At 40.7% G+C, this 26,382-nt stretch overlaps 1 protein-coding gene across 3 annotated transcripts in view; it reads right to left on the reverse strand.

Annotated features, from left to right (window-relative positions):
- Positions 1–2,597: 2,597 nt before the first annotated feature.
- Positions 2,598–26,382, reverse strand: part of sema3d (sema domain, immunoglobulin domain (Ig), short basic domain, secreted, (semaphorin) 3D) — a 127,540-nt gene continuing 103,755 nt past the window's right edge. For 2 of the 3 annotated variants that reach the window (XM_061916795.1, XM_061916794.1), the window contains exons 15-18: positions 22,371–22,528; positions 17,812–17,876; positions 17,599–17,738; positions 2,598–4,752 (exon numbers count right to left, since the gene is read on the reverse strand). In XM_061916795.1, coding sequence (XP_061772779.1) covers positions 4,357–4,752; positions 17,599–17,738; positions 17,812–17,876; positions 22,371–22,528 — 759 coding nt within the window. In that variant the 3' untranslated portion in view covers positions 2,598–4,356. The remainder of the gene's footprint in view (positions 4,753–17,598; positions 17,739–17,811; positions 17,877–22,370; positions 22,529–26,382) is intronic. The other variant, XR_009808962.1, reaches the window with a different exon arrangement.

The raw sequence follows: 26,382 nt of genomic DNA on the forward strand, positions 1-26,382 counted from the left end.
GTGCAGCCCTTTGAGACACTAGTGATTTAGGGCTATATAAGTAAACATTGATTGATTGATTGAATAATGCTGTATAATAGACTGATTGTTATTCACATGTGAATAATGCTGTATAATACTCTGTATTTATTTTTTTCACATGTGACTAATGCTGTTTAATAGACTATATTACTCAAATGTGAATAATGCTGTATAATAGACTATATTATTCACGTGTGAATAATGCTGTATAATAGACTGTATTTATGTTATTCACATGTGAATGTTGTATAATAGACTGTATTTATATTATTCACATGAGAATAATGTTGTATAATATACTTTTTTATATAATTCATGTGTGAATAATGCTGTATAATAGACTGTATTTATATTATTCACATGTGAAAAATGTTGTATGATGGACTGTATTTATATTATTCACATGGGAATAATGCTGTATAATAGAATGTATGTATGTTATTCACATGTGAATAATGCTGTATAATAGACTGTATTTATGTTATTCACATGTGAATAATGCTGTATAATAGACGTTTTGTATTATTCACATGTGAATGTTGCTGTATAATAGACTGTATTTATGTTATTCACATGTGAATAATGCTGTATAATAGACTGTATTTACATTATTCACATGTGAATAATGTTATATAGTAGACTGTATTTATATTATTCACATGTGAATATTGCTGTATAATAGATGTTTTATGTTATTCACATGTGACTCATGCTGTATAATAGACTGTATTTATGTCATTCACATGGGAATAATGCTGTGTAAAAGACTATTTATATTATTCACATGTGAATAATGCTGTATAATAGACTGTATTTATGTTATCCACATGTGAATAATGCTATGTTTTTCACATGTAAATAATGCTGTATAACAGTCTGTATTTATGGTTTTCACATGTGAATTATGCTGTATAATAGACTTTTTATATTATTCACATCTGAATGTTGCTGTATAATTGACTGTATTTATGTTATTCACATGTGAATAATGCTGTAAATTAGACTGTATTTACATTATTCACATGTGAATAATGCTGTATAGTAGACTGTATTTATATTACGCACATGTGAAAATGCTGTATAATAGACTGTATTTATGGTATTCACATGTGAATAATGCTGCATAATACCGCTGTATAACAGACTGTATTTATATTATTCACATGTGAATAATGCTGTAAAATGGACTTTTTATAATATTCACATGTAAATAATGCTGTATAATAGACTGTATTTATGTTATTCACAAGTAAAAAAAATACCCAAGTGTTTATCGTCTATTGTGAGCGAACTGTGGTGCTGAATTTCCCCCAGGGATCAATAAATTACTTTCTATTCTATTCTATTCTATTCTATTGCAGAATGAGGTTTTTTCTCCACGGCGTGGTTTTTGTGGACATGTTTGTTTCTCTTCTTTGCGGCCTGCCGATAAATAAACAATGGACTTGGAGGAAGTGTGTAAAATATTTATTGCCTTTCTAACAAGACACACGTCGAATCCCTGCAGTGGATCTTGGAAAATAACATTTCCTGACTGCGGTGTTCGGGATTTTTGTTACTCGTTTTATCAGCGTTGTGTCGTCTTCTCTGCTGGCCTAACAGAGCCAGGATCATAATTAAAGGAAAAAGTATTTTTTTTAAATTTACTTTCCCTAAATATCTAAAAGAATTCATATTCTCTTCATGTCATATTATGCTCTTTCTAGCGCTGTTGTTTATAGGTTAGAGTTTTTATCCAATCAGAATTCAGCTACCTTTTGCGGGTATTTCCCAAAAATTGGGGAATTTCTGGAAAAGCGGGGGGGGGGGGGGGGGGATGTTTATATTGTTGCGTGCCAGAGGAGTTAGTGCTGTAAGGGACTCTGGGTATTTGTTCTGTTGTGTTTATGTTGTGTTACGGTGCGGATGTTCTCCCGAAATGTTTGTCATTCTTGTTTGGTGTGGGTCCAAAGTGTGGCGCTTATTTGTAACAGTGTAAAATTTGTTTATACGGCCACCCTCACTGTGACCTGTATGGCTGTTGACCAAGTGTGCTTGGCATTCATTTGTGTGTGTGAAAAGTCGTAGATATTATATTTCTGGGCCGGCACGCCCCCGATACTGTTGAGTGGAAATCGGGAGAAATTCGGGAGAATGGTTGCCCCGGCAGATTTTCGGGAGGGGTACTGAAATTCGGGAGTCTCCCGGGAAAGTCGGGATTGTTGGCAAGTATGATGTGTTGCTATGTACTTTACAGGTGTATGTACACTTTTGACCACGACTGTACATGTCCGGAAAAACAGTACAACTCTCAAAGGGGTACTTCACATTTGAAAATATCCTTTAGATCTCGGTTTATCTCTTTCCAATAGTCCTCAATGGCAGAGCAGTCCATGAAAAGGTGGTCGTGGTTCTCTTTTCATGCACACATTTCTGATTAAACAAGGGAGCAGCTGGTACTGAATCATCCCGACGCAGAGCCTTTAGGGACCTACGTTGCTATATCGGGACACCTGGAAAAATGCCAACCAACCAATTCTAAATCTGCTCGTGTTCTAGAAACTCCGCGCTTCTTATATTTATTCACTGCAGGTACATTTTGAGTTTGGAACAAGAAACATTTATTTAAATAGTTTTCAAAGTGGATCTCCGGTACAGAAATGTAGTTCCGGGCTGACCCTGACGCCACAGTCGTTGTTGCTATCAGACTAAAGTACAAGGACTACACTGGAAGTGGTCTACACGATACTGTACAAGTTCTACAGTTATTTACAGACATTCAACATGAATGCATTGTCATCACCGAGAGGAAACACAAACACAACAATCTTTTAATGCATTACAATGACCAAATAATGGGTGGTTCTGGTGTCTACTCAAGGTCTGCGCACAGTCAATGGCATGCAAACTGGATAGTGCTACTAGAGGGTTACATCTTAGTGAGCAGAGAAAGGAGCGCAATCTGTTAAACGTGTTGGTGCGTATGCAGAATACATGTTGATCAAAAGAATGGCCACAATACTCATTTAGCACGGGCAGTGTGATTTAGCAAGACTGTAACTGCTCTGCGGGCGCTATTTTGTATGTTTCGATTTGTTAGAAACAAGCTCATCTTTTTTATCTAGCGTTGATTTAATATACTTATTCATTCTTAGCAAGTCCGAGTCCATGGTTCGTGCCCTTAAAAGGGTGGAGTGCCATCTCCGAGTTGGGGAGGAGATCTTTCCCCAAGTGGAGGAGTTCAAGTACCTCTGAGTCTTGTCCACGAGTGAGGGAAGAGTGGATCGTGAGATAGACAGGCTTATCGGTGTGGCGTCTTTAGTAATGCGGACCCTGTATCGGTCAGTTGTCGTAAAGAACAAGCTGAGGCGGAAGGCCAAGCTCTCAACTTACAGGTCGAACTATGTTCCCTCACCTATCGTCATAAGCTTTGGGTTATAACCAAAAGGACATGATCACAGGTACAAGCGGCCTGGTAATGCCTCGGGATCCCTTGGGAGGAGATAGACAAAGCAGTTGGGGAATGGGGAGTCTGGTTCTCACCCAGAAAAGGTTGGAGTGCCATCTCCGAGTTGGGGGGGAGATCTTGCCCCGAGTGGAGGAGTTCAAGTACCTCGGAGTCTTGTTCACGAGTGGATCGTGAGATGGACAGGCGGATCGGTGCGGCATCTTCAGTAATGCGGACCCCTGTATCGGTCAGTTGTCGTAAAGAACGAGCTGAGGCGGAAGGCCAAGCTCTCAACTTACAGGTCGAACTATGTTCCCTCACCTATAGTCATGAGCTTTGGGTTTGGGTTTTGGGAGATTTTCGGAAGGGGCAACTGAAATTCAGGAAAATCGGGAGGGTTGGCAACTACGACTGGGAGACGCAACTGCTCCGTACTTCTCCCTACGTCCGTGTACCGCTCCGTACAGCGGCGTTTTGAAAAGTCTTACAGTTTACTTTTTGAAACCGATCCCGATAATTTCCGATATTATATTTTAAAGCACATATCGGCCGATTTCAATTCTACATTGCTGAAAAGGAGTTTGAGATGTGAGATGTGTGCTGCTAGTTTGACAGCAACGCTCACCGGCTGGAGAGCATCGTAACTTGAATGTGGCGGGAAATGAGTGTTTCCATGGCCACACTTAGTAGTACTTGCTAAAACCTTATTAAACTAGGCGGTTTGCACCGGTTAGCAATTGCACAGGCAGATTTAGTAGAACACACGCAACACGCTCATGAATTGTATAGTTTGCACCTGCTGTTTAGCAAGTAGTACTTGGATTTTGGCAAATCAAACCCGTAGTGTGCAAGATGTAAAGAAACGCTTTTACAGTCCTGACTTGTTCACCGCAATGCTCAATAATCGGTCACTCCCTGTGGTGCCGCCGGTTCCTGCTCTTCTTCAGTTCCTGGATGTGTTTCCACTTCCCGGCGCCCACCGCTCGCCCTCGGGCCTTTAACGACCTCTTCTCGAGCCAGAGCGAGTCGCAGTAGTCCTCCAGCGACCCCACGGGCGAGCTCATCAGCCTCAGGTAGTCCTTGTAATGGCGAGCGTTCTTCAGCTCCGCGAGGGGGTCCTCGCCGGACTTGGTCTTTCTGTCCAGGTGTCCTTGTGGCACGAGCTGCACCGTGAGGCGGCGGAGGGTGTGCGCGAAACGTGTGCGTTCCTGGGCCTCGCACTCGTACACGCCCACGTCGGCGGCGTGCAGGGCCCGGATAAGGAGGCCCCGGTCCGTTTGGATGACTCGATCGTCCGGCCGGACCTGGAAGAAGAAGTCCGTTTTAGTCAAAATGTCAGGAAGAAACTAATCACTTGGCTTGCTTGTCCGCACAAAACTCCAGCTGGAGTCTCCAAAAGGAGAGCAATCTCGTAGGATCAAGTAGAACATAGTTTTACCTTTAAAACAGAGTCCCAAGTCCGGCATTTTTATTTACAAAACCCAGAACCAGTGAAGTTGGCACTTTACCCGGATCATAGTTTATTTGGGGTTTTAATTCACTTGTCGTTTAAGTTCTGTTTCAGCACCCATGTTTTTGTTACTTGGTTGCCATAGGTGCTGATTGTTTTCACCTGCCTCTGATTAGTTTTCGGGACGCTCACTTGCTGCCGGACATTAATCAGAGAGCTATTTAGTCCTGGTTTACCCCTCACCCAGTCTGGTGCTTTTGTTTGCTTTACGCAACTGCTATGTATTTTTTGTAGTTCCCTGTGTATGTCTTAGGCTACGTTCCATCTTAGTGTTTCCTTGTGAGCTATTCCACTAGCTTTCTTTGTGTTAGGTACACTTCTTTTGGTTTGCTCCTCTCTTTGTTTTATGATTTATGGGAATAAATCATTTCTTACCTGCACCCTGTCTCCAGAGTTCCTGCTACATCGTAATGCCTCGCCAATGTTAAAAGCAAAAAAGCTGTCACATGGGTATTTTCACCACTGTGTTACATGGCTTTTCTTTTTAGCAACACTCAGTAAACGTTTGGGAGGCGAGCCGGAAGGCAAAACTCTCAATTTACCAGTCAATCTACGTTCCCATCCTCATCCATGGTCATGAGCTTTGGGTTATGACCGAAGGGACAAGATCACGGGTACAAGCAGCCGAAATTAATTTGATCTGCCGGGTTGCGGGTCTCTGAGCTGAACGAAGTAGCTGGGGAGAGAGGAGTCTGGTTTTCGCCCAAAAAAGGGTGGAGTGCCATCTCCGGGTTGGGGAGGAGACCCTGCTCCAAGTGGTGGAGTTCAAATTCAGGTCAGGATGCCACATGAACCAATCCTAGGGAGGAGTTTAGGGCACTTCCGACCGGTAGGAGGCCACGGTGAAGACCCAGGACACGTTGGGAAGACTATGTCCACCGGCTGGCCTGAGAATGCCTCGGGATCCCCTGTGAGGAGCTGAATGAAGGAGCTGGGGAAAAGGGAGTCTGGTTCTCGCCCAGAAAAGGTTGGAGTGCCATCTCCGGGTTGGGGAGGAAACCCTGCCCCAAGTGGAGGATTTCAAATACCTTGGAGTCTTGTTCACGAGTGAGGGATGAGTGGATCGTGAGATCTGCAGGTGGATCATTGCGGCGTTTTCAGTAATACGGACCTTGTATCGATCCGTTGTGGTGAAGAAAGAGCTGAGCCGGAAGGCAAAGCTCTCAATTTACAGGTCGATCTACGTTCCCATCCTCACCTATGATTATGAGCTTTGGGTTATGACCAAAGGGACTATGTTTCCCAGCTGGCCTGGGAACACTTTGGGATTCTCCAGGAAGATCTGGACGAAGTGGCAGGGGATAAGGAAGTCTGGGCTTCCCTGCTTAGGCTGCTGCCCCCGCGACCCGACCTCGGATAAGAAAAAAAACATAGATGGACGACTAGAAAAATAGCATGCATTCCAATCTAAGGGCACAAGCAGAGTCAAAAACTGCAATGATGACTTTGTTAAAGCTTTGTTTGATTAATGTTTAATGAACTGTACTCGTTTAGTATTTCCCAATCAAGTATTACGTCAATAACGTGTAATTACCCGAGCTAAACGATGCATATTTAACCAGGTGTGTCTTGATACTAATTTATTTGACCCAGCCACACACAAAGAAGTTGTAGACCTCTGTGATTTTCCAAGTTTTCTTCAGTTTTGTCGTGTAGAATTAAGTCTGGGGCATAAGATAGTTCGATACGTCTGGGATGTCCTTGATATCACTAGATTTTTTTTTTTTGTAAGTACAGGGACCGATTTTATTGCACAGTTGGATGTTCTGCAGGAAGATCTAGGCCCCTTGCGTACTTAAATAGTCTCCCCACCATTGTTTTTCATTTCTGGTGAAAAATCACATGACGCAGTACAAGCAATAGGTAAGTAAAGTCAGTTTTGCATAACAATGCCCCTTTTCTCACAGCAGAGACACATTTATGAAAAAAAATAATGTGTCTTGTTAGGAATCGAGAGATTTATCTGTTTAAACCAATTATTCACTTTTAGCCCTTTTTAGCATAATTAGGCAATTCATTCCTTCAAAGTCCGTAAAGTCTTGCCAGGCTGCCCACAGGACACTTGACAAGGAGCACATGCTTCATGTTAGCCCAAATGTTTCCAAATGTGCGGCAAAGTCGGCAATGTTGCAGTAATTGTAGTGTTATGAAGTGATGGCACAAGTTAATACTGTTCCTTTAAAGTGTGTTAACTGTTCTTTGCCCATAATTATTTGTCTTGACATGCCCACCACAGTGTTTTCTCTTTGGCAAATGTCTTTCTACAAAACCCTAAAAGCAGTGAAGTTGTCACGTTGTGTAAATAATAAATAAAAACGGAATAAATGGATTTCCCGTTCTTTCCCGTTCTTGCTTGATGTATAGCTTAAGTTGTTCAAGAGTCTCCGTTGTGGTATTTTAGGCCTCATAATGCACCACACATTTTCAATAGGAGACAAGTCTGCACTACAGGCAGGCCAGTCTAGTACCCGCACTCTTTTACTACGAAGCCACACTGTTGTAACACGTGGCTTGGCATTGTCTTGCTGAAATAAGCAGGGGCGTCCATGATAACGTTGCTTGGATGGCAACATATGTTGCTCCAAAACCTGTATGTACCTTTCAGCAGATGTGTAAGTTACCAATGCCTTGGGCACTAATACACCCCCATACCGTCACAGATGCTGGCTTTTCAACTTTGCGCCTCGAACATGGGTGTCAAACTCAAATACAGAGTCGGCCAACATTTTAAACTGAACAAAGCCGCAGGCCAAGGTTGAACAAATTAACCTTTTAATAGGGACCCAAACAAGTTTTGCATTGAATATTGAACAAGCGAGACTTGTATAACTTTATAGTGACATGCAAAATCGAGTTTCAAATAATACTAATAATTTAAAAATATCAATGGCATATCAAATCAAATTTAAATAGAAATTGAATGCCTCTTTTCTATTTGCAGCCTTCTCAGGTAAATATCAAAATAAACTTTTCCCACTGGCTAATAATATATTTGTATATTGTAGCGTCCAGGAAGAGGTAGTGCTGCAATGGGTTCTGTGTATTTGTTCTGTTTTGTTTATGTTGTTTTACAGTGCGGATGTTCTCCCGAAATTTGCTTGTCATTCTCGTTTAGTGTTGGTTCACAGTGTTGCGCATATTTGTAACAGTCTTAAAGTTGTTCATACGGCCACCCTCAGTGTGACCTGTATGGCTGTTGACCAAGCTTGCATTGCATTAGCTTGTGTGTGTGTGTGTGTGTGTGTGTGTGTGTGTGTGTGTGTGTGTGTGTGTGTGTGTGTGTGTGTGTGTGTGAGTGTGTGTGTGTGTGTGTGTGTGTGTAAAAGCCACATATATCATGTGACTAGGCCGGCACACTGTTTCTACGTAGGAAAAGCGGACGTGACGAAAGGTTTTAGAGGACGCTTGAGGCAGTGCTTTTAAGGCACGCCCCCAATATCGTTGTCCAGGTGGGAATCGGGAGACATTTGGGAGAATGGTTGCCCCCTGGGGATTTTCGGGAGGGGCACTGAAATTTGGGAGTCTCCTTGGAAAATCGGGGGTGAGGGTTAGCAAGTATGACTATTAGCGGTAAATGCGGTGTTACAGCTACACCACCGCTGTATAATACCGGCGGGCCAGCTCTAATGTTAATTTGATATTGCCTCAAGGGCCAAATGAAAATACATGGCAGGCCAGATTTGGCCCGCGGGCCAGAGTTTGACACCCATGGCCTAAAACAATCCAAATGGTTCTTTTCATCTTTGTTCCGGAGGACACAACATCCACACTTTCCAAAAATTGTTTTAAATATAGACTCGTCAGACCGACCACAGAACACTTTTCCACTTTGCATCAGTCCATCTTAGATGAGCTTGGGCCCAGTGAAGCCGGCGGCGTTTCTGGGTGTTGTTGATAAATAACTTGGGTTTTGCATAGTAGAGTTTAACTTGCACTTACAGATGTAGGGACACACTTTAGTTACTGACAGGGCCTACAGAATGCTTGGCATCACAGGGGCCAGCCAGCAAAGGGCCATGAAGTTAGTCACAGATGCAGCAGAAGTGGCATCAAGGTGGCTGTGGATCAGGAGGGGAGGGGTGTGGCATGTAGGGCAGTAGCGCTACCTGGACACAGGCTGGGGGCCTGATCAACCCTGGCTGGGTCACCTAGGGGTGGGGGTCTGATTGTTGAATGACCCGAAACCCCCTGTGTGATCGTAGGTTACATCACTGAGGATGTGTCCAGTTGCACCATTGGTGTATTTAAAAAGCTGAAGTGTTCCTGTGGTGATATCCTTTACACACTGATCGAAGGTCCATAATATCATCACTTACATGCAGTGATTTCTCCAGATTTTCTGAACCTTTTGATGATATTACAGACCGTAGATGGTGAAATCCCTAAATTCCTTGCAATAGCTGGTTGAGAAATGTTGTTCTTCAACAATTTGCTCAGGCATTTGTTGACAAAGTGGTGACCCTCGCCCCGACCTTGTTTGGGAACGACTTAGCATGTGTTGGAGCCACTATGGATTGAATTTTCACAGTATCATGTTAGACCCGCTCGACATCCATTGCTTTCGTTCCCCTAGAGGGGGCGGGGGGTTGCCCACATTTGAAGTCCTCTCCAAGGTTTCTCTTAGTCATCATTGTCACTGGCGTCCCACTGGGTGTGAATTCTCCCTGCCCACTGGGTGTGAGTTTTCCTTGCCCTTATGTGGGTTCTTCCGAGGATGTCGTAGTCGTAGTGGTTTGTACAGTCCTTTGAGACATTTGTGATTTAGGGCTATATAAATAAACATTGATTGATTGATTGATTGATAGCATTTCATGGAAGCTGCTTTTATACCCAATATCACGGCACCCACCTGTTCCTCAATTAGCCTGTTCACCTGTGGGATGTTCCAAATAAGTGTTTGATGAGCATCTCTCAACGTCTTCAGTCTTTTTTGCCACTCGTGCCAGCTTTTTTGAAGGCTAATATTTGCAAAAAATAACAACATTTACCAGTTTGATTGTTAAATATCTTGCTTTCGCAGTCTATTCAATTGAATATAAGTTGAAAAGGATTTGCAAATCATTGTATTCTGTTTTTATTTACCATTTACACAACGTGACAAGTTCACTGCTTTTGGGTTTGGTAGTTAAATGGATGATTTGGCAACACAATTTATCAGCTCAGTTCAGCCGAAATATTGTAGTATTGCTTTGTCGACATAAAGTCTCCAAAAAGTGCAGTTCTGGTGGTCAATGAAGACTTTAAAGCAAAGTTTTATGCCGTTGTAAGAATATTCCTAACATTATGCTTCTGGCTGAGTCAACACTGCACGGATTGTGATGCTCTCCAAAGACTTTGCTTGCTTGCTGCTAAGAAGTGGAACATTCCGGTCTGTAGGAGGTGAACACCAAGAGTCGTAGGCATGGTGTGAGAAGCACTGACACTTCACTTGTGGCTGGAGTGCAGTTGGCTTCCAGGAGAAGGGTGAAAGGGTGGCACATGTGGATGAGGTTGTTTTAACGAGCCATACTTCTTTAAAAACGGGAGATGCTCCGTCTTTGAACCTCCCCCCTATTTTAGATTCTGATCAGCTGGTTCGAAGCAAATATACAGGATTTCCTGTGCCAAGTTTGACTTGTGTTCCAACACGTTTTTTTTTTTGTTTTTGTTTTTTTCATTCCACACAAATGGGAAATTGGACACGTTCCAACACCTTAATTTGAAAATTATAGACTCAATTTGTAACCCAGTTTCCATATGAGTTGGGAAATTGTGTTAGATGTAAATATAACCAGAATACAATAATTTGCAAACAATTTTGAACCCATATTCAGTTGAATATGCGACAAAGACAACTTATTTGATGTTCAAACTGATAAACCTTTTTTTTTTTGCAAATAATCATTAACTTTAGAATTTGATGCCAGCAACACGTGACAAAGAAGTTAAGAAAGGTGGCAATAAATACTAATAAAGTTGAGAGATGCTCATCAAACACTTATTTGGAACATCCCACAGGTGTGCAGGCTAATTGGGAACAGGTGGGTGCCATGATTGGGTATAAAAGCAGCTTCCATGAAATGCTCAGTAATACACACACAAGGATGGGGCGAGGGTCACCAATTTGTAAGCAAATTGTCGAACAGTTTTAGAAGAACATTTCTCAACGAGCTATTGCAAGGAATTTAGGGATTTTACCATCTACGGTCCGTCAAATGATCAAAAGGTTCAGAGAATCTGGAGAAATCACTGCACGTAAGCAATGATATTACGGACTTTTGATCCCTCAGGCGGTACTAATTCAAAAACCGACATCAGTGTGTAAAGGATATCACCACATGGGCTCAGAAACACATCATAAAACCACTGTCAGTAACTACAATTGGTCGCTACATCTGTAAGTGCAAGTTAAAACTCTACTATGCAAAGACAAACTCATTTATCAACAATATTCTGAAACGCCGCCGGCTTGGCTGGGCCCGAGATCATCTAAGATGGACTGATGCAAAGTGGAAAAGTGTTCTGTGGTCTGACGAATCCAAATTTCAAATTTTATTTGGAAACTGTGGACAGATTGTTCTACGCGCAGAATTCAAACGCCAGCATTTGTGATAGTATGGGGGTGCATTAGTGCCCAAGGCATGGGTAACTTACACATCTGTGAAGGCACCATTAATGCTGAAAAGGTACATACAGGTTTTGGAGCAACATATCTTGCCATCCAAGCAACGTTATCATGGACGCGCCTGCTTATTTCAGCAAGAAAATGCCAAGCCACGTGTTACAACAGTGTGGCTTCATAGTAAAAGAGTGTGGGTACTTTCCTGGCCTGATTGCAGTCCAGACCTATCTCCCATCAAAAATGTGTGGCGCATTATGAGGGGTAAAATACGACAACAAGACCCCGGACTGTTGAACTACTTAAGCTGTACATCAAGCAAGAATGGTAAAGAATTCTACTTTCAAAGCATCAACAATTAGTTTTCTCAGTTCCCAAACGTTTATTGAGTGTTGTAAAAAGAAAAGGTGATGCAACATAGTGGTGAACATGCCCTTTCCCAACTACTTTGGCACATGTTGCAGCCATGAAATTGTAAGTTAATTAGTATTTGCAAAAGAAATAAAGTTTATGAGTTTTAACACCTAATATCTTGTCTTTGTAGTGCATTCAATTGAATATGGGTTGAAAAGGATTTGCAAATCATTGTATTCCGTTTATATTTACATCTAACACAATTTCCCAACTCATATGGAAACAGGGTTTATATATATATATATATATATATATATATATATATATATATATATATATATATATATATATATATATATATGGACCTATATGTATATATATATATATATATATATATATACATACATATATATATATACATATATATATATACATATAAACATATATGTTTATATTTACACAAATATACACACACATATATATATATATATATGTATGTATATATATTATAAATATACACATATATACAAATACATACACATATAAAAATATATATATGTATGTATATATATGTATATATACACACATATAGTGTATAAATGTATGTTTATACATATATATATATATATGTATGTGTATATATATATATATATATATATATATATATATATATATATATATATATATATATATATATATATATATATGTATATGTATATATATTTGCATTTAATATTGCGAAACAAAATGCCAGATAATGTCTTATCTTATACAGACACCATAATAATACTCCTATGTTGAAGCACAGTGCAATTCATCAAGCGGTGCGGCTTCATAGCTTGCCAAAGTTGTACTAAAACTAAAATAAAATTTTTGAGTGCTGTGTGTAATGTTTTCAACGCAACATTTACAATTTTGGTGTCGTTTACGTAGAGTCATGCTCCAGTCTGCACGTATCTCCTATGTGTGGCTGCCATCTACTAGTCACACTAATCATTTACCAAATAAAATAGGTTCGAGGTTGGTAAGCACAACCAAAATTATTCCGTACATTAGGCTCACCGGGTTATAAGGCGCACTGTTTAGTTTTTAGGAAACTATAGGATTTTAAGTGCGCCTTATAGTCGTAAAAAATACGGTGTTAAATGGAAGTATCTAAATTATGACTGAAGTTCCCCTCAGTTTTTGCTCCGTATTTCACGTGTTACTCCTGTTGGAAGAACCCCGCATCTGGTCTTTCGTCACTCAGTCTATGCGGCACAATAGGTCACATATCATCCCACGCTCAAACACACAAACACAAAACACACCCCGTTGTGTCCAATACCAGCAAACACATGGCTCTCCGCGGGGATCGCTCTGTTATGCTTTCCGCTGTCGTGGGATAATAAAGAAACGTGCGCACACTTGGGCTTACGCACCAAACCATAGAGGAACACATGCTTTGGACCTTTTTTTAAGTGACTCTTGCACCTGTCGGTGGGGTTACTTTCACCACTGAAACTGCCGACATGGGTGCGGGTGTGCTAAAACACATATTTACAATGGTAAAGTTGAAGTACCACTGATAGTCACACTCACGTTAGTTGTGGTGAAATTCGTCCTCTGCTTTCGACCCATCCCCTGCTCACTCCCTTGGGAGGTGAGGGGAGCAGTGAGCAGCAGCGCTGGCCGCGCCCGGGAAATCATTTTTGGTGATTTCACCCCCAATTCCAACCCTTGATGCTGAGCGCCAAGCAGGGAGGTAATGGGTTCCATTTTTATAGTCTTTAGTATGACTCGGCCGGGGTTTGAACTCACAACCTACCTCCGATCTCAGGGCGGACACCCTAACCACTTGGCCGCTGAGTAGGCTTGTTTAGATCAAGTCATCTTTGCTGAGTTTGTTTCCAGACCTCGGTCACAAATGACTTCGTCATTGCAAACCTTTTTCCACAGGGTCTGGTCTTTGAAAGCAATAATGCTGTAAGATCTAAAATAACAACAATACAAGTGCTAACTATACATAAAATAGGTCATCTACTTCTCAATGTTGGCGTTAGTGCACATTTTGTATCTTTTTACGCATTGAAATCAAAAAGGACGTGCATTTCCAGAAATCCCCAGGATGCGGATTATTATTATTTTTTACCGACACTGCATTCTTCGGGTCAAAACTCCGGTTTATCGATTATCGCTTTAAGCCAGTGTTTTGTTTTGTATATATTTGCCGATTCAAATTTCCATCCATTCATCCATTTTCTTCCACTTATCCGAGGTCGGGTCGCAGGGCAGCAGCCAAGGCAGGGAAACCTAGACTTCCGTTTCTCCAGCCACTTCGTCCAGGGGATCCCGAGGCGTTCCCAGGCCAGCCGGGAGACATAGTCTTCCTGACATGTCTTAGGTCTTCCCCATGGCCTCCTACCAGTTGGACGTGCCCTAAACATGTCAAATGGCATTCTGACCAAATGCCCGAACCACCCCATCTGGCTCCTCTCCATGTGGAGGAGCAGCGGCTTTACTTTGAGCTCCTCCCGGATGGCAGAGCTTCTCAACTCTATTTCTAAGGGAGAGCCCCACCTCTCGACGGAGGAAACTCATTTGGGCCGCTTGTACCCGTGATCTTGTCTTTCCGGTCATAACCCAAAGCTCATGACCATAGGTGAGGATGAGAACGTAGATCGACCGGTAAATTGAGAGCTTTGCCTTCTTTACCACAATGGATCGCTACAGCGTCTGCATTACTGAAGACGCCGCATTGATCCGCCTGTCAATCTCACGACCCACTCTGAGCTCCTCCCAGATGACAGAGCTTCTCACCCTATCTCTAAGGGAGAGCCCTGCCACCCGGCAAAGGAAACCCTGTGATCTTGTCCTTTCGGTCATAACCCAAAGCTCATGACCATAGGTGAGGATGGGAACGTAGATCGGCCGGTAAATTGAGAGCTTTTCCTTCGGGCTCAGGTCCTTCTTCACCACAACGGATCAATACAAGGTCCACATTACTGAAGACGCCGCACCGATCCGCCTGTCGATCTCATGATCCACTCTTCCCTCACTCGCGAACAAGACTTTGAGGTACTTGAACTCCTCCACTTGAGGCAAGATCTCCTCCCGAAGCTGGAGATTGCACTCAACCCTTTTCTGGGCGAGAACCAGACTCCCTTTTCCCCAGCTACTTCGTTCAGCACCTCCCAGGGGATCCCGAGACATTCCCAGGCCAGCCGGGAGACATAGTCTTCCCAACGGATCGATACAGCGTACGCATTACTGAAGACGCCATGAACAAGACTCCCAGGTACTTCAACTCCTCCGAATGGAACAAGGTCTCCTCCCCAACTCCGGAGATGGCACTCCACCCTTTAACAGGCGAGAACCATGGACTCGGACTCGGAGGTGCTGATTCTCATCCCAGTCGCTTCACACTTGGCTGCGAACCGATCCAGTAAGAACTGAAGATCCTGGCCGGATGAAGCCATCAGGACCACATCATCTGCAAACCAAACCGGATCCCTTCAACGCTTTGACTACGCCTAGAAATTCTGTCCATAAAAGTTATGAACAGAATCGGTCTCATAGAGCAGCCTTGGCGGAGTCCAACTCTCACTGGAAACGGGTCCGACTTACTGCCGGTAGTGCGGACCAAGCTCTGACACTGATCATACAGGAAGAGGACCGCCACAATCAGACAGTCCGAAGCCCCATACTCTCTGAGAACTCACCACATGACTCACATATGCCTTCTCCAAGTCCATGTAGACTGATTGGGCAAACTCCCATGCATTCTCAAGAACCCTGCCGAGAGTAGAGAGCTGGTCCACAGTTCCACGACCCGGACGAAAACCACACTGTTCCTCCTGAATCCAAGGTCCGACTGTCCAGCGTAGCCTCCTCTCCAGTACACCTGAATAGACCTTACCGGGTCTAATTTCCGTCCCTCGTTTATTGCGTTTTTATTGGTAAGTAATGAACTTTATGTTAGAATTTTATTACATTTTGATTCGCCCAAAGTTTTATCAATCACAAATACTGTATTTCCAGTATTAAGGACTCCCGCGTGTTATTGTTGTCTTCACTGCGAGCAATAAACCGAAGAAGCGAAGCGATCAATGACGAGTGGCTGAAGGAGCCACTTTGAGTTATTATTTGCAAAAAATAAAGTTTACCAGTTCGAACATTAAGTATCTAGTCTTTGCAGTCTATTCAATTGAATATAAGTTGAAAAGGATTTGTTGGTATTTTAGGCTTCATAATGGGAGACAGGCCTGGACTATAGGCAGGCCAGTCTAGTACCTGCACTCTTTTAGTACAAAGCCACGCTGTTATAACACATGGCTTGGCATTGTCTTGCTGAAATAAGCAGGGGCGTCCATGATAACGTTGCTTGGATGACAACATATATTGCTCCAAAACCTGTATGTACCTTTCAGCATTAATGGTGCCTTCACAGATGTGTAAGTTACCCATGCCTTGGGCACTAATGCACCCCCATTCCATCACACATGCTGGCTTTTACACTTTGCCTAGAACAATTTTTTCCGTTCTTTTCCTTTTTGGTCCGGAGGACACGGCGTCTACAGTTTCCAAAAACAATTTGAAATGTGGACTCCTCCGACCACAGAACACTTTTCCACTTTGCATCAATCCAAGTCCATCTTAGGTGAACTCGGGCCTAGCGGAGCCGGCGGCGTTTCTGGGTGTTTTTGATAAATGGCTTTGCTTTGCATAGTAGAGTTTTAACTTGTACTTACAGATGTAGCGACTGTTACCAACAGTGGTTTTCTGAAGTGTTCCTGAGCCCATGTGGTGATATCCTTTACACACTGATGTCACTTTTTGATGCAGTACCGCCTGATGAATCGAAGGTCCGTAATATCATCACTTATGTGCAGTGATTTTTCCAGATTTTTTGAACCTTTTGATGATATTACGGACCGTATATTTTGAAATCTCTAAATTCCTTGCAATAGGTCTTTGAGAAATGTTATTCTTCAACAATTTGCTCAGGCATTTGTTGACAAAGTGGTGACCCTCGCCCCGTCCTTATTTGTGAATGACTGAACATTTCATGGAAGCTGCTTTTATACCCAATCATTGCACCCACCTGTTCCCAATTAGCCTGTTCACCTGTGGGATGTTATCAATAAGTGTTTGATGAGCATTCCTCAACTTTCTCGGCCGTTTTTGCCACTTGTGGCAGTTTTTTTTTTAAACATGTTGCAGGCATCACATTCCAAATGAGCTAATATTTGCAAAAAATAACGTTTTCCAGTTCGAACGTTAAGTATCTTGTCTTTGCAGTCTATTCAATTACATAAAAATCTTGTTGGTAGCGCTTCTAAAAGTCTTTGCCCTGTGATTTCTTTACTAATTGTAGGACAAAATATCTACAGTCTACAGTTTCCAAAAACAATGTGAAATGTGGACTCCTCCGACCACAGAACACTTTTCCACTTTGCATCAGTCCAAGTCCATCTTAGGTGAACTCGGGCCCAGCGGAGCCGGCGGCGTTTCTGGGTGTTGTTGATAAATGGCTTTGCTTTGCATTGTAGAGTTTTAACTTGTACTTACTAAATGTCTTTGCCCTGTAATTTCTCTACTAATTGAAGAACAAAATGTGATCTCTCAGCTCCAATAAACCAGAGCAGTCAAAGACTAGACTAGACCAGACCAGTACAAGTCCAAGAGTTTTAAGTTAAGTGTGTTGACCTCTTCCCTGTGTTCCGATCCAGTTCTTCGGACAAACCAGCGGATCTGGGACTGCTGAGATTTGGGGACGCACTCCAGGAAGGTGGAGTTGCTCTGGACCGCGAAGAGAACTCTCTCCTCCACCCGACCCACACCCAGACCTGAAGACAAGAAGGTAGGACCTGTGCTGGTATGGATCCGGTTTGTTTACAAATGGAGATCAAGTCTACGTACTGTCTTCTGTGTCCCAACATTGGCTTGCGGGGTCTCCGTGCTTGATGTCTTGTCTCCTGGCTCTCCTGTGGAGTAAAAAATACAGAATTATAATTGTTCAATTCTTAGCGGTCTTGAAGAACTTCCCCGAACTTTCAAAACTCAACAGGCCGCAGGCCTTAACTTGCCCAGGTCTGCTTTAGTGAATGTCTTTCACTTCTTCCATCATTTTTCCAAGTTCCAAAAAAATTCCTGGAATTCTCAGAATCCCCTTTGATTCAAACACTTTTTTCTGGAGATGACTTCTTCCACATTTTTCAACTCACTTCAACCGTTCCACCGTCCAAACATTCCTCATAATCAGGACAACAACAAAAAAATTCCCGATTTTCCCGAAATTCCTGGATTTCCTTATTAGCATTTCTTAAAAGCCTACTGAAATTAGATTTTCTTATTTAAACGTGGATAGCAGGTCCATTCTATGTGTCATACTTGATCATTTCGCGATATTTCCGTATTTTAGCTGAAAGGATTTAGTAGAGAACATCGATGATAAAGTTCACAACTTTTGTTTGCTAATAAAAAAGCCTTGCCTGTACCGGAAGTCGCAGACGATGATGTCACCGGTGTGAGGGCTCCTCACGTCCTCACATTGTTTATAATGTGAGCCTCCAGCAGCAAGTGCTATTCGGACCGAGAAAACGACAATTTCCCCATTAATTTGAGCGAGGATGAAAGAATCGTGGATGATGAAATTGATAGCGAAGGACTAAAAAAAAAAAAAAAAAAAAGGCGATTGCATTGGGATGGATTCAGATGTTTTTAGACACATTTACTAGGATAATTCTGGGAAATCCCTTATTTTTCTATTGTGTTGCTAGTGTTTTAGTGAGATTAAATAGTACCCGATAGTTGGAGGGGTGTGTCCACGGGTGTGTTGACGCCAGGGTCTCTGAGGGAAGTCACGGCAGCTGCATGGACGGCGCAAGCTCAGCTGATCTCCGGTACGAGGCGACTTTTTACCACAATTTTCTCACCGAAAACTGCCGGTTGACAAGTGGTCAGGATCCGTGTTCGCTTGACCGCTCTGATCCATAGTAAAGCTTCACTTCCCGGAATTTTAAACAAGGAAACACCGTGTGTTTGTGTTGCTAAAGGCTAAAGCTTCCCACCCACAGCTTTCTTCTTTGACGTCTCCAATTATTAATTGAACAAATTGCAAAAGATTCAGCAACACAGTAGTCCAGAAGACTGTGTAATTACGTGATGAAAAGAGACGACTTTTAGCCGCTAATATGCCCCCTGCAACCTGGGACGTCACGCGCACACGTCATCGTTCCGCGACGTTTTCAACAAGAAACTCCGCGGGAAATTTAAAATTGCAATTTAGGAAACTAAAAAGGCCGTATTGGCATGTGTTGCAATGTTACTATTTCATCATTGATATATAAACTATCAGACTGTGTGGTCGGTAGTAGTGGGTTTCAGTAGGCCTTTAATAAAAAATTCTGGGAAATCCCTTATTTTTCTATTGTGTTGCTAGTGTTTTAGTGAGATTAAATAGTACCCGATAGTTGGAGGGGTGTGTCCACGGGTGTGTTGACGCCAAAGTCTCTGAGGGAAATCATGGCAGCTGCATGGACGGCGCAAGCTCAGCTGATCTCCGGTAAGAGGCGACTTTTTACCACAATTTTCTCACCGAAAACTGCCGGTTGACAAGTGGTCGGGATCCGTGTTCGCTTGACCGCTCTGATCCATAGTAAAGCTTCACCTCCAGGAATTTTAAACAAGGAAACACCGTGTGTTTATGTGGCTAAAGGCTAAAGCTTCCCACCCACAGCTTTCTTCTTTGACGTCTCCAATTATTAATTGAACAAATTGCAAAAGATTCAGCAACACAGATGTCCAGAATACTGTGTAATTATGCGATGAAAAGAGACGACTTTTAGCCGCTAATACGTCCCCTGCAACCTGGGACGTCACGCGCACGCGTCATCATTCCGCGACGTTTTCAACAAGAAACTCCGCGAGAAATTTAAAATTGCAATTTAGTAAACTAAAAAGGCCGTATTGGCATGTGTTGCAATGTTAATATTTCATCATTGATGTATAAACTATCAGACTGCGTGGTCGGTAGCAGTGGGTTTCAGTAGGCCTTTAATAAAAAATTCTGGGAAATCCCTTATTTTTCTATTGTGTTGCTAGTGTTTTAGTGAGATTAAATAGTACCCGATAGTTGGAGGGGTGTGTCCACGGGTGTGTTGACGCCAAAGTCTCTGAGGGAAATCATGGCAGCTGCATGGACGGCGCAAGCTCAGCTGATCTCCGGTAAGAGGCGACTTTTTACCACAATTTTCTCACCGAAAACTGCCGGTTGACAAGTGGTCGGGATCCGTGTTCGCTTGACCGCTCTGATCCATAGTAAAGCTTCACCTCCAGGAATTTTAAACAAGGAAACACCGTGTGTTTATGTGGCTAAAGGCTAAAGCTTCCCACCCACAGCTTTCTTCTTTGACGTCTCCAATTATTAATTGAACAAATTGCAAAAGATTCAGCAACACAGATGTCCAGAATACTGTGTAATTATGCGATGAAAAGAGACGACTTTTAGCCGCTAATACGTCCCCTGCAACCTGGGACGTCACGCGCACGCGTCATCATTCCGCGACGTTTTCAACAAGAAACTCCGCGAGAAATTTAAATTTGCAATTTAGTAAACTAAAAAGGCCGTATTGGCATGTGTTGCAATGTTAATATTTCATCATTGATGTATAAACTATCAGACTGCGTGGTCGGTAGTAGTGGGTTTCAGTAGGCCTTTAATAAAAAATTTGACTGCCTCAACATTTCTCGACCGATTGGAAAAATGTCAAAACCAAATATTTTAACTCATTCGTGTATATTAATTTGTGAATTATTGTGTGAATGCTCCAAAGCATTCATATGTTGTTGTTTTTACACCAAAATGCATCTATTTATTATTATTATTATTATTATTATTATTATTATTATCATTATTTTGGCGCGTTCTACATTGCACATTTTCCATCTTATTCAAACCGTTCCAACTTTAAACTTTTCAGCCTATTCTGTAATCGCGGGATTTGCCTGGACAAATTCCCAAAATTCCCATTTTCCCCGTTCAAAATTAATTACCCATTTTTCCAACTATTTTGATACTTTTCTAAATAAAGGGGACCACAAAAAATGTCATTCTTGGCTTTATTTTAACAAAAAAAATCTTAGGGTACATGAAACATATGTTTATTACTGCAATTTAGTCCTTAAATAAAATAGTGAACATACTAGACAACTTGTCTTTTAGTAGTAAGTAAACAAACAAAGACTCCTTATTAGTCTGCAGTAACATATTGTGTCATTTATACACCTATTATTTTGTACACACTATGAAGGACAAACTGTAAAAAATGGTTCATCTACTGTTAATATCTGCTTATTTTCTGTTTTAACATGTTCTATCTACACTTCTGTTAAAATGTAATAATCACTAAATCTTCTCTTCTTTGATACTTGACATTAGTTTTGGATGATACCACATCTTTAGGTATCCATCTGATACCAAGTAGTTACAGGATCATACATTGGTCATAGTCAAAGTCCTCATGAAACATAATATACATTTTTAAAAATCCCAAAAAGATTTTGTGAAGCTAAAAAATATAGATGTAATCATAGTAGTATGGACTACATACACGCTTGTATTTGGTATCATTACAGTGGATGTCAGGTGTAGATCCACCCATTGCATTTGTTTACATTGGGATGCCGGTGTGTAGTGAAGCATGTTTAGCTATTCCTCGTCCTGCAGTGATAATGTTACTTGCAAGAAACTTACTCTATTTGTCGCCACGGACTCAATAATTAGAAGTAGCTAAAACACTGTGGATGGATGTTAGCCACTGGCTAACAAGCCATATCTTAAAGCAGTGGTCCCCAACCTTTTTGTATCCGCGGACCGGTCAATGCTTAATAATTTGTCCCGCGGCCCGGGGGGGGTGGGGAGATTTTTTTTTTTTTTTTTTCTTTGTCATGAAAAAGGGACGTTTTTGTCATGAAAAAGGGAGGTGCACTAATTGTAAGTGTATATTGTGTTTTTTATGTTGATCTAATAAAAAAATTAAAATAAAATAAAATAAAATGTTTATTTATTTATTTATTTTTAATAAAAATGAATAAAAGATTCTTCTGCTGCCCGGTACCAATCGGGCCACAGCCCGGTACCGAACCGCGGCCCGGTGGTTGGGGACCACTCTCTTAAGGCACCTCTTCCTGAGGGTTTTTCAGTGTAATAACTTCACCTTTATCTTTATTTTTTACACCAAAATGTGTCCATTTTCTTTTTTGTGTCTACACCCTGTGTCCGCTTGCAAGTACTCTGTGTGCGTGCGCTGCCGAACATGCTCCTCTGCTCGTAAACCCGCAATGTCACGACATGACAACAAAAAAAAAACAAAAAAATGGGGAACCAGTACTTTTCAAACAGGGTATAGTACCGTTTTTGATTCATTAGTACCGCGATACCATACTAGTATCGGTCTACAACTCTAATAAGGACGCACCTTTTGGACGCAGGGACGTATCTGGAGCAGGTGTGTCCATCCCAGGCACAGTAGGGGTCTCGGGCGAGGCAGCACTCGGCGCAGGCTTGCCCGTAGAGGCCACACCTGCTGAGCGAAACCTGCGCCAGGCCCTGGCTGGATCCCAGGTACAGCTGTTGCTATGGCGACACAGAAACACACGGATCCAGTTTGCTGGGCCATTTCAGGAACGGAATAAGACAAATAAGACTTGGGATGTTTCATAATGTGTTGATCATGAGAGTTGAGGTACTAAACGGAGCCTAAGGTAGTGGAAACACACAAAGGTCAAATGTTACAGGAGATTAATGGATGCTTTGATTCAGGCTGAAGTGTCTGCTGACCCCCGTGACCTTTTAGGTAAGGGTGGGGGGGGGGGGGGGGGGGAGTGACAGAGAAGGAGAAAAGTCAAAAAGGATTGAAAAAAAAGTTAACGGGGCTTTTTTTTTTAAAACAAACAAATCAACTTGTTTTTGTTTGGTTTGTTTTGTTCTTTATTTAAAAAACGACAGTTGTAACTTTTGGTATGCGGGAAAAGAGACAGGAAGCGAAATTACTTTTGACCCCCCCACCCCTCCTCCCCCGCTACCTCGAACATGTTTTTCATTTCATGTTTTTCATTTATTTATTTCAGGCAAAGACATATAAAAAAAAAAAAAATGTAAAACAAAGTGAAAAGTTGACAAGACATCCATCCATCCATTTTCTACCGCTTATTCCCTTTTTGGGGTCGCGGGGGGCGCTGGCGCCTATCTCAGCTACAATCGGGCGGAAGGCAGGGTACAGCCTGGACAAGTCGCCACCTCATCGCAGGGCGTTGACAAGACATATTACTATAAATTAATATAGTGCAAAAGGTAATGTATAGTAGAATGTACAGTAACCTTTGGCACTATATTAATTTATATTAATATGTCTTGTCAACTTTGTATTATTTTTTTTTTATTATTATTATTAATTTTTTTTAGATAAATACTGTGCAAAACCAACAGGTTTCTTGCTTGGACGTAGAACACAGAGGACATATGAACATGTTTAAATGGAGAGTACACAACTAGGTTCTGGTACCAAAATGTATTTCGATGCTTTTCGATACTTTTCTAAATAAAGGGACCACAAAAAATGTCATTATTGTCTTTATTTGAACAAAAAGAATCTCACGGTACATGATAGATATATTTATTATTGTAATTTAATCCTTAAATAAAATAGTGAACATAGTAGACAACTTGTCTTTTAGTGGTAAGTGTCTGCTGACCCCCGTGACCTTTTAGGTACGGGGGGGCAAGGCGAGGGCGAGAGAGAGAAAAGTCAAAAAAGGATTAAAAAAAAAAAGTTAACGGGGCTTTTTTTTTTTAAAAAAACAAAAACAAATAAATCAGCTTGTTTTTGTTTGGTTTGTTTTGTTCTTTAAAAAAACGACAGTTGTAACTTTTGGTATGCGGGAAAAGAGACAGGAAGCGAAATTAATTTTGGCACCCGCCCCCCCGCTACCTTGAATATGTTTTTCATTTCATGTTTTTCATTTATTTATTTCAGGCAAAGACATAAAAAAAATATATATATATATATATTTTTTATTAAAAGTACAAAGTTGACAAGACATATTAATATAAATTAATATAGTGCAAAAGGTGATGTATAGTATGTAACCTTTTGCACTATATTAATTTAAATTAATATGTCTTGTCAATTTGTATTTTTTTTAAAATTATTATTAATTTTAGATTAATACTGTGCAAAACCAACAGGTTTCTTGCTTGGAAGTCAAACACAGAGGACATATGAACATGTCTGACTGTGTTAAAATGGAGAGTACACAACTAGGTTCTAGTACCAAAATGTATTTCGATGCTTTTCGATATATTTCTAAATAAAGGGACCACAAAAAATGTCATTATCGTCTTTATTTGAACAAAAAAAATCTTAGGGTACATGATACATATGTTTATTATTGTAATTTAGTCCTTAAATAAAATAGTGAACATAGTAGACAACTCGTCTTTTAGTAGTAAGTGTCTGCTGACCCCCGTGACCTTTTAGGTACGGGGCTGGGGGGGAGCAAGGCGATGGTGAGGGAGAGAAAAGTAAAACAAGGATTAAAAAAAAAGTTAACGGGGCTCTTTAAAAAAAAAAAAAAAAAAATCAGCTTGTTTTTGTTTGGTTTGTTTTGTTCTTTAAAAAAAAACAACAGTTGTAACTTTTGGTATGCGGGAAAAGAGAGAGGAAGCGAAATGACTTGACCCCCCTCCCCCCCGACCCCCCGCTACCTCGAACATGTTTTTTATTTCATGTTTTTCATTTATTTATTTCAGGCAATGACATAAAAAAATAATAATAATAATTAAAAAAAAAAGTACAAAGTTGACAAGACATATTAATATAAATTAATATAGTGCAAACGGTAATGTATAGTAGAATGTAACCTTTGGCACTATGTTAATTTATATTAATATGTCTTGTCAACTTTTTATTTTTTTTAAATTATTATTATTATTTTTTTTTTTAGATGAACACTGTCAAAACCAACAGGTTTATTGCTTGGACGTCGAACACAGAGGACATATGAACATGTCGGATTGTGTTTAAATGGAGAATACACAACTAGGTTCTGGTACCAAAATGTATTTCGATGCTTTTCGATACTTTTTTAAATAAAGGAACCACAAAAAATGTCATTATTGACTTCATTTTAACAACAAAAAAAAATCTTCGGGTACATGAAACATATTTTTATTATCGCAATTGAGTCCTTAAATAAAATAGTGAACATACTAGACAACTTGTCTTTTAGTAGTAAGTAAACAAACAAAGACTCCTAATTAATCTACAGTAACATTGTGTCATTTATACAGCTATTGTCAACATTATGAGGGACAAACTGTAAAAAAATATTATTAATCCACGTGTTCATTTACTCTTAATATCTGCTTATTTTCTGTTTTAACATGTTTTATCTACACTTCTGTTAAAATGTAATAATGACTTATTTTTTTCTTTATTGCATTAGTTTTGGATGATACCACACATTTAGGTATCGATCCGATACCAAGTAGTTACAGCATCATACATTGGTCATGTTCAAAGTCCTCATGTGTCTAGGGGCGTATTTCCTGACTTTATAAACATAATATGAATTTAAAAAAAAAAAATTGTGACGATAAAAAACATGGATGTAATCATAGTACTCGTAATCATGGACTACATACGCTATTGTACTTGGTATCAGTACAGTGGATGTCAGGTGAAGATCCACCCATGGCGTTTGTTTACATTCAGGATATGTATCTTTTGTTAGCGGTGACGGCAGTGAGCTATTGTATCCTCCTATGGTGTGTGGTGAAGCATGTTTAGCTATTCCTCGTCCTCCAGTGATAATGATACTTGCAAGAAACATACTTTATTTGTCGCCATGAACACGAGAATTAATGATTTAGACGTATGTACTGAGTTTATAAACATAATAAACACTGACTCCGATAGTCATGTTATCCTCTCTCCTTACCCGTTTTAATCCACCTGTTAATAACCGCTTACTTTTTGTAGACTTACCTTCGACTTTATCAAGCTTGTATTTCTTCTGTCGTTTCAAGACGGCCGAGCAGTTAGCTCGGTGGTTAGCGTGCCTGCTCCTGCTTGTTCTACCTCTGCGTCTACGCTGCAAATACTCAACAGTGTATTCCTAAAAATGTCCCTAGTTTTAAGAGCTATTTAATAATTTTTTTAGTCATTGAGCACTTTTAATTTTAGCAATATTAATTATATGTTTCTATTATAGTTTAAAATTGAGAAAATAACTATTCAAATAAGATATTTAGTTTAAAAAATCTGAAGACATTTGACAATTCCAAGTTTTGGTAAAGCATTACAAACAAAATACTTAATTTGAGCTTAAAAGTCATGTTAATTTCTAGATATACAAATCCTAATTAACAATATCTTATCAAGTAAAATGTAGCTACTTAATTTCACTTGTTTTTTTTCTTAAAATCCA

The sequence above is a fragment of the Nerophis ophidion genome, linkage group LG12, assembly GCF_033978795.1.
Source record: "Nerophis ophidion isolate RoL-2023_Sa linkage group LG12, RoL_Noph_v1.0, whole genome shotgun sequence".
Lineage (NCBI taxonomy): Eukaryota > Metazoa > Chordata > Actinopteri > Syngnathiformes > Syngnathidae > Nerophis > Nerophis ophidion.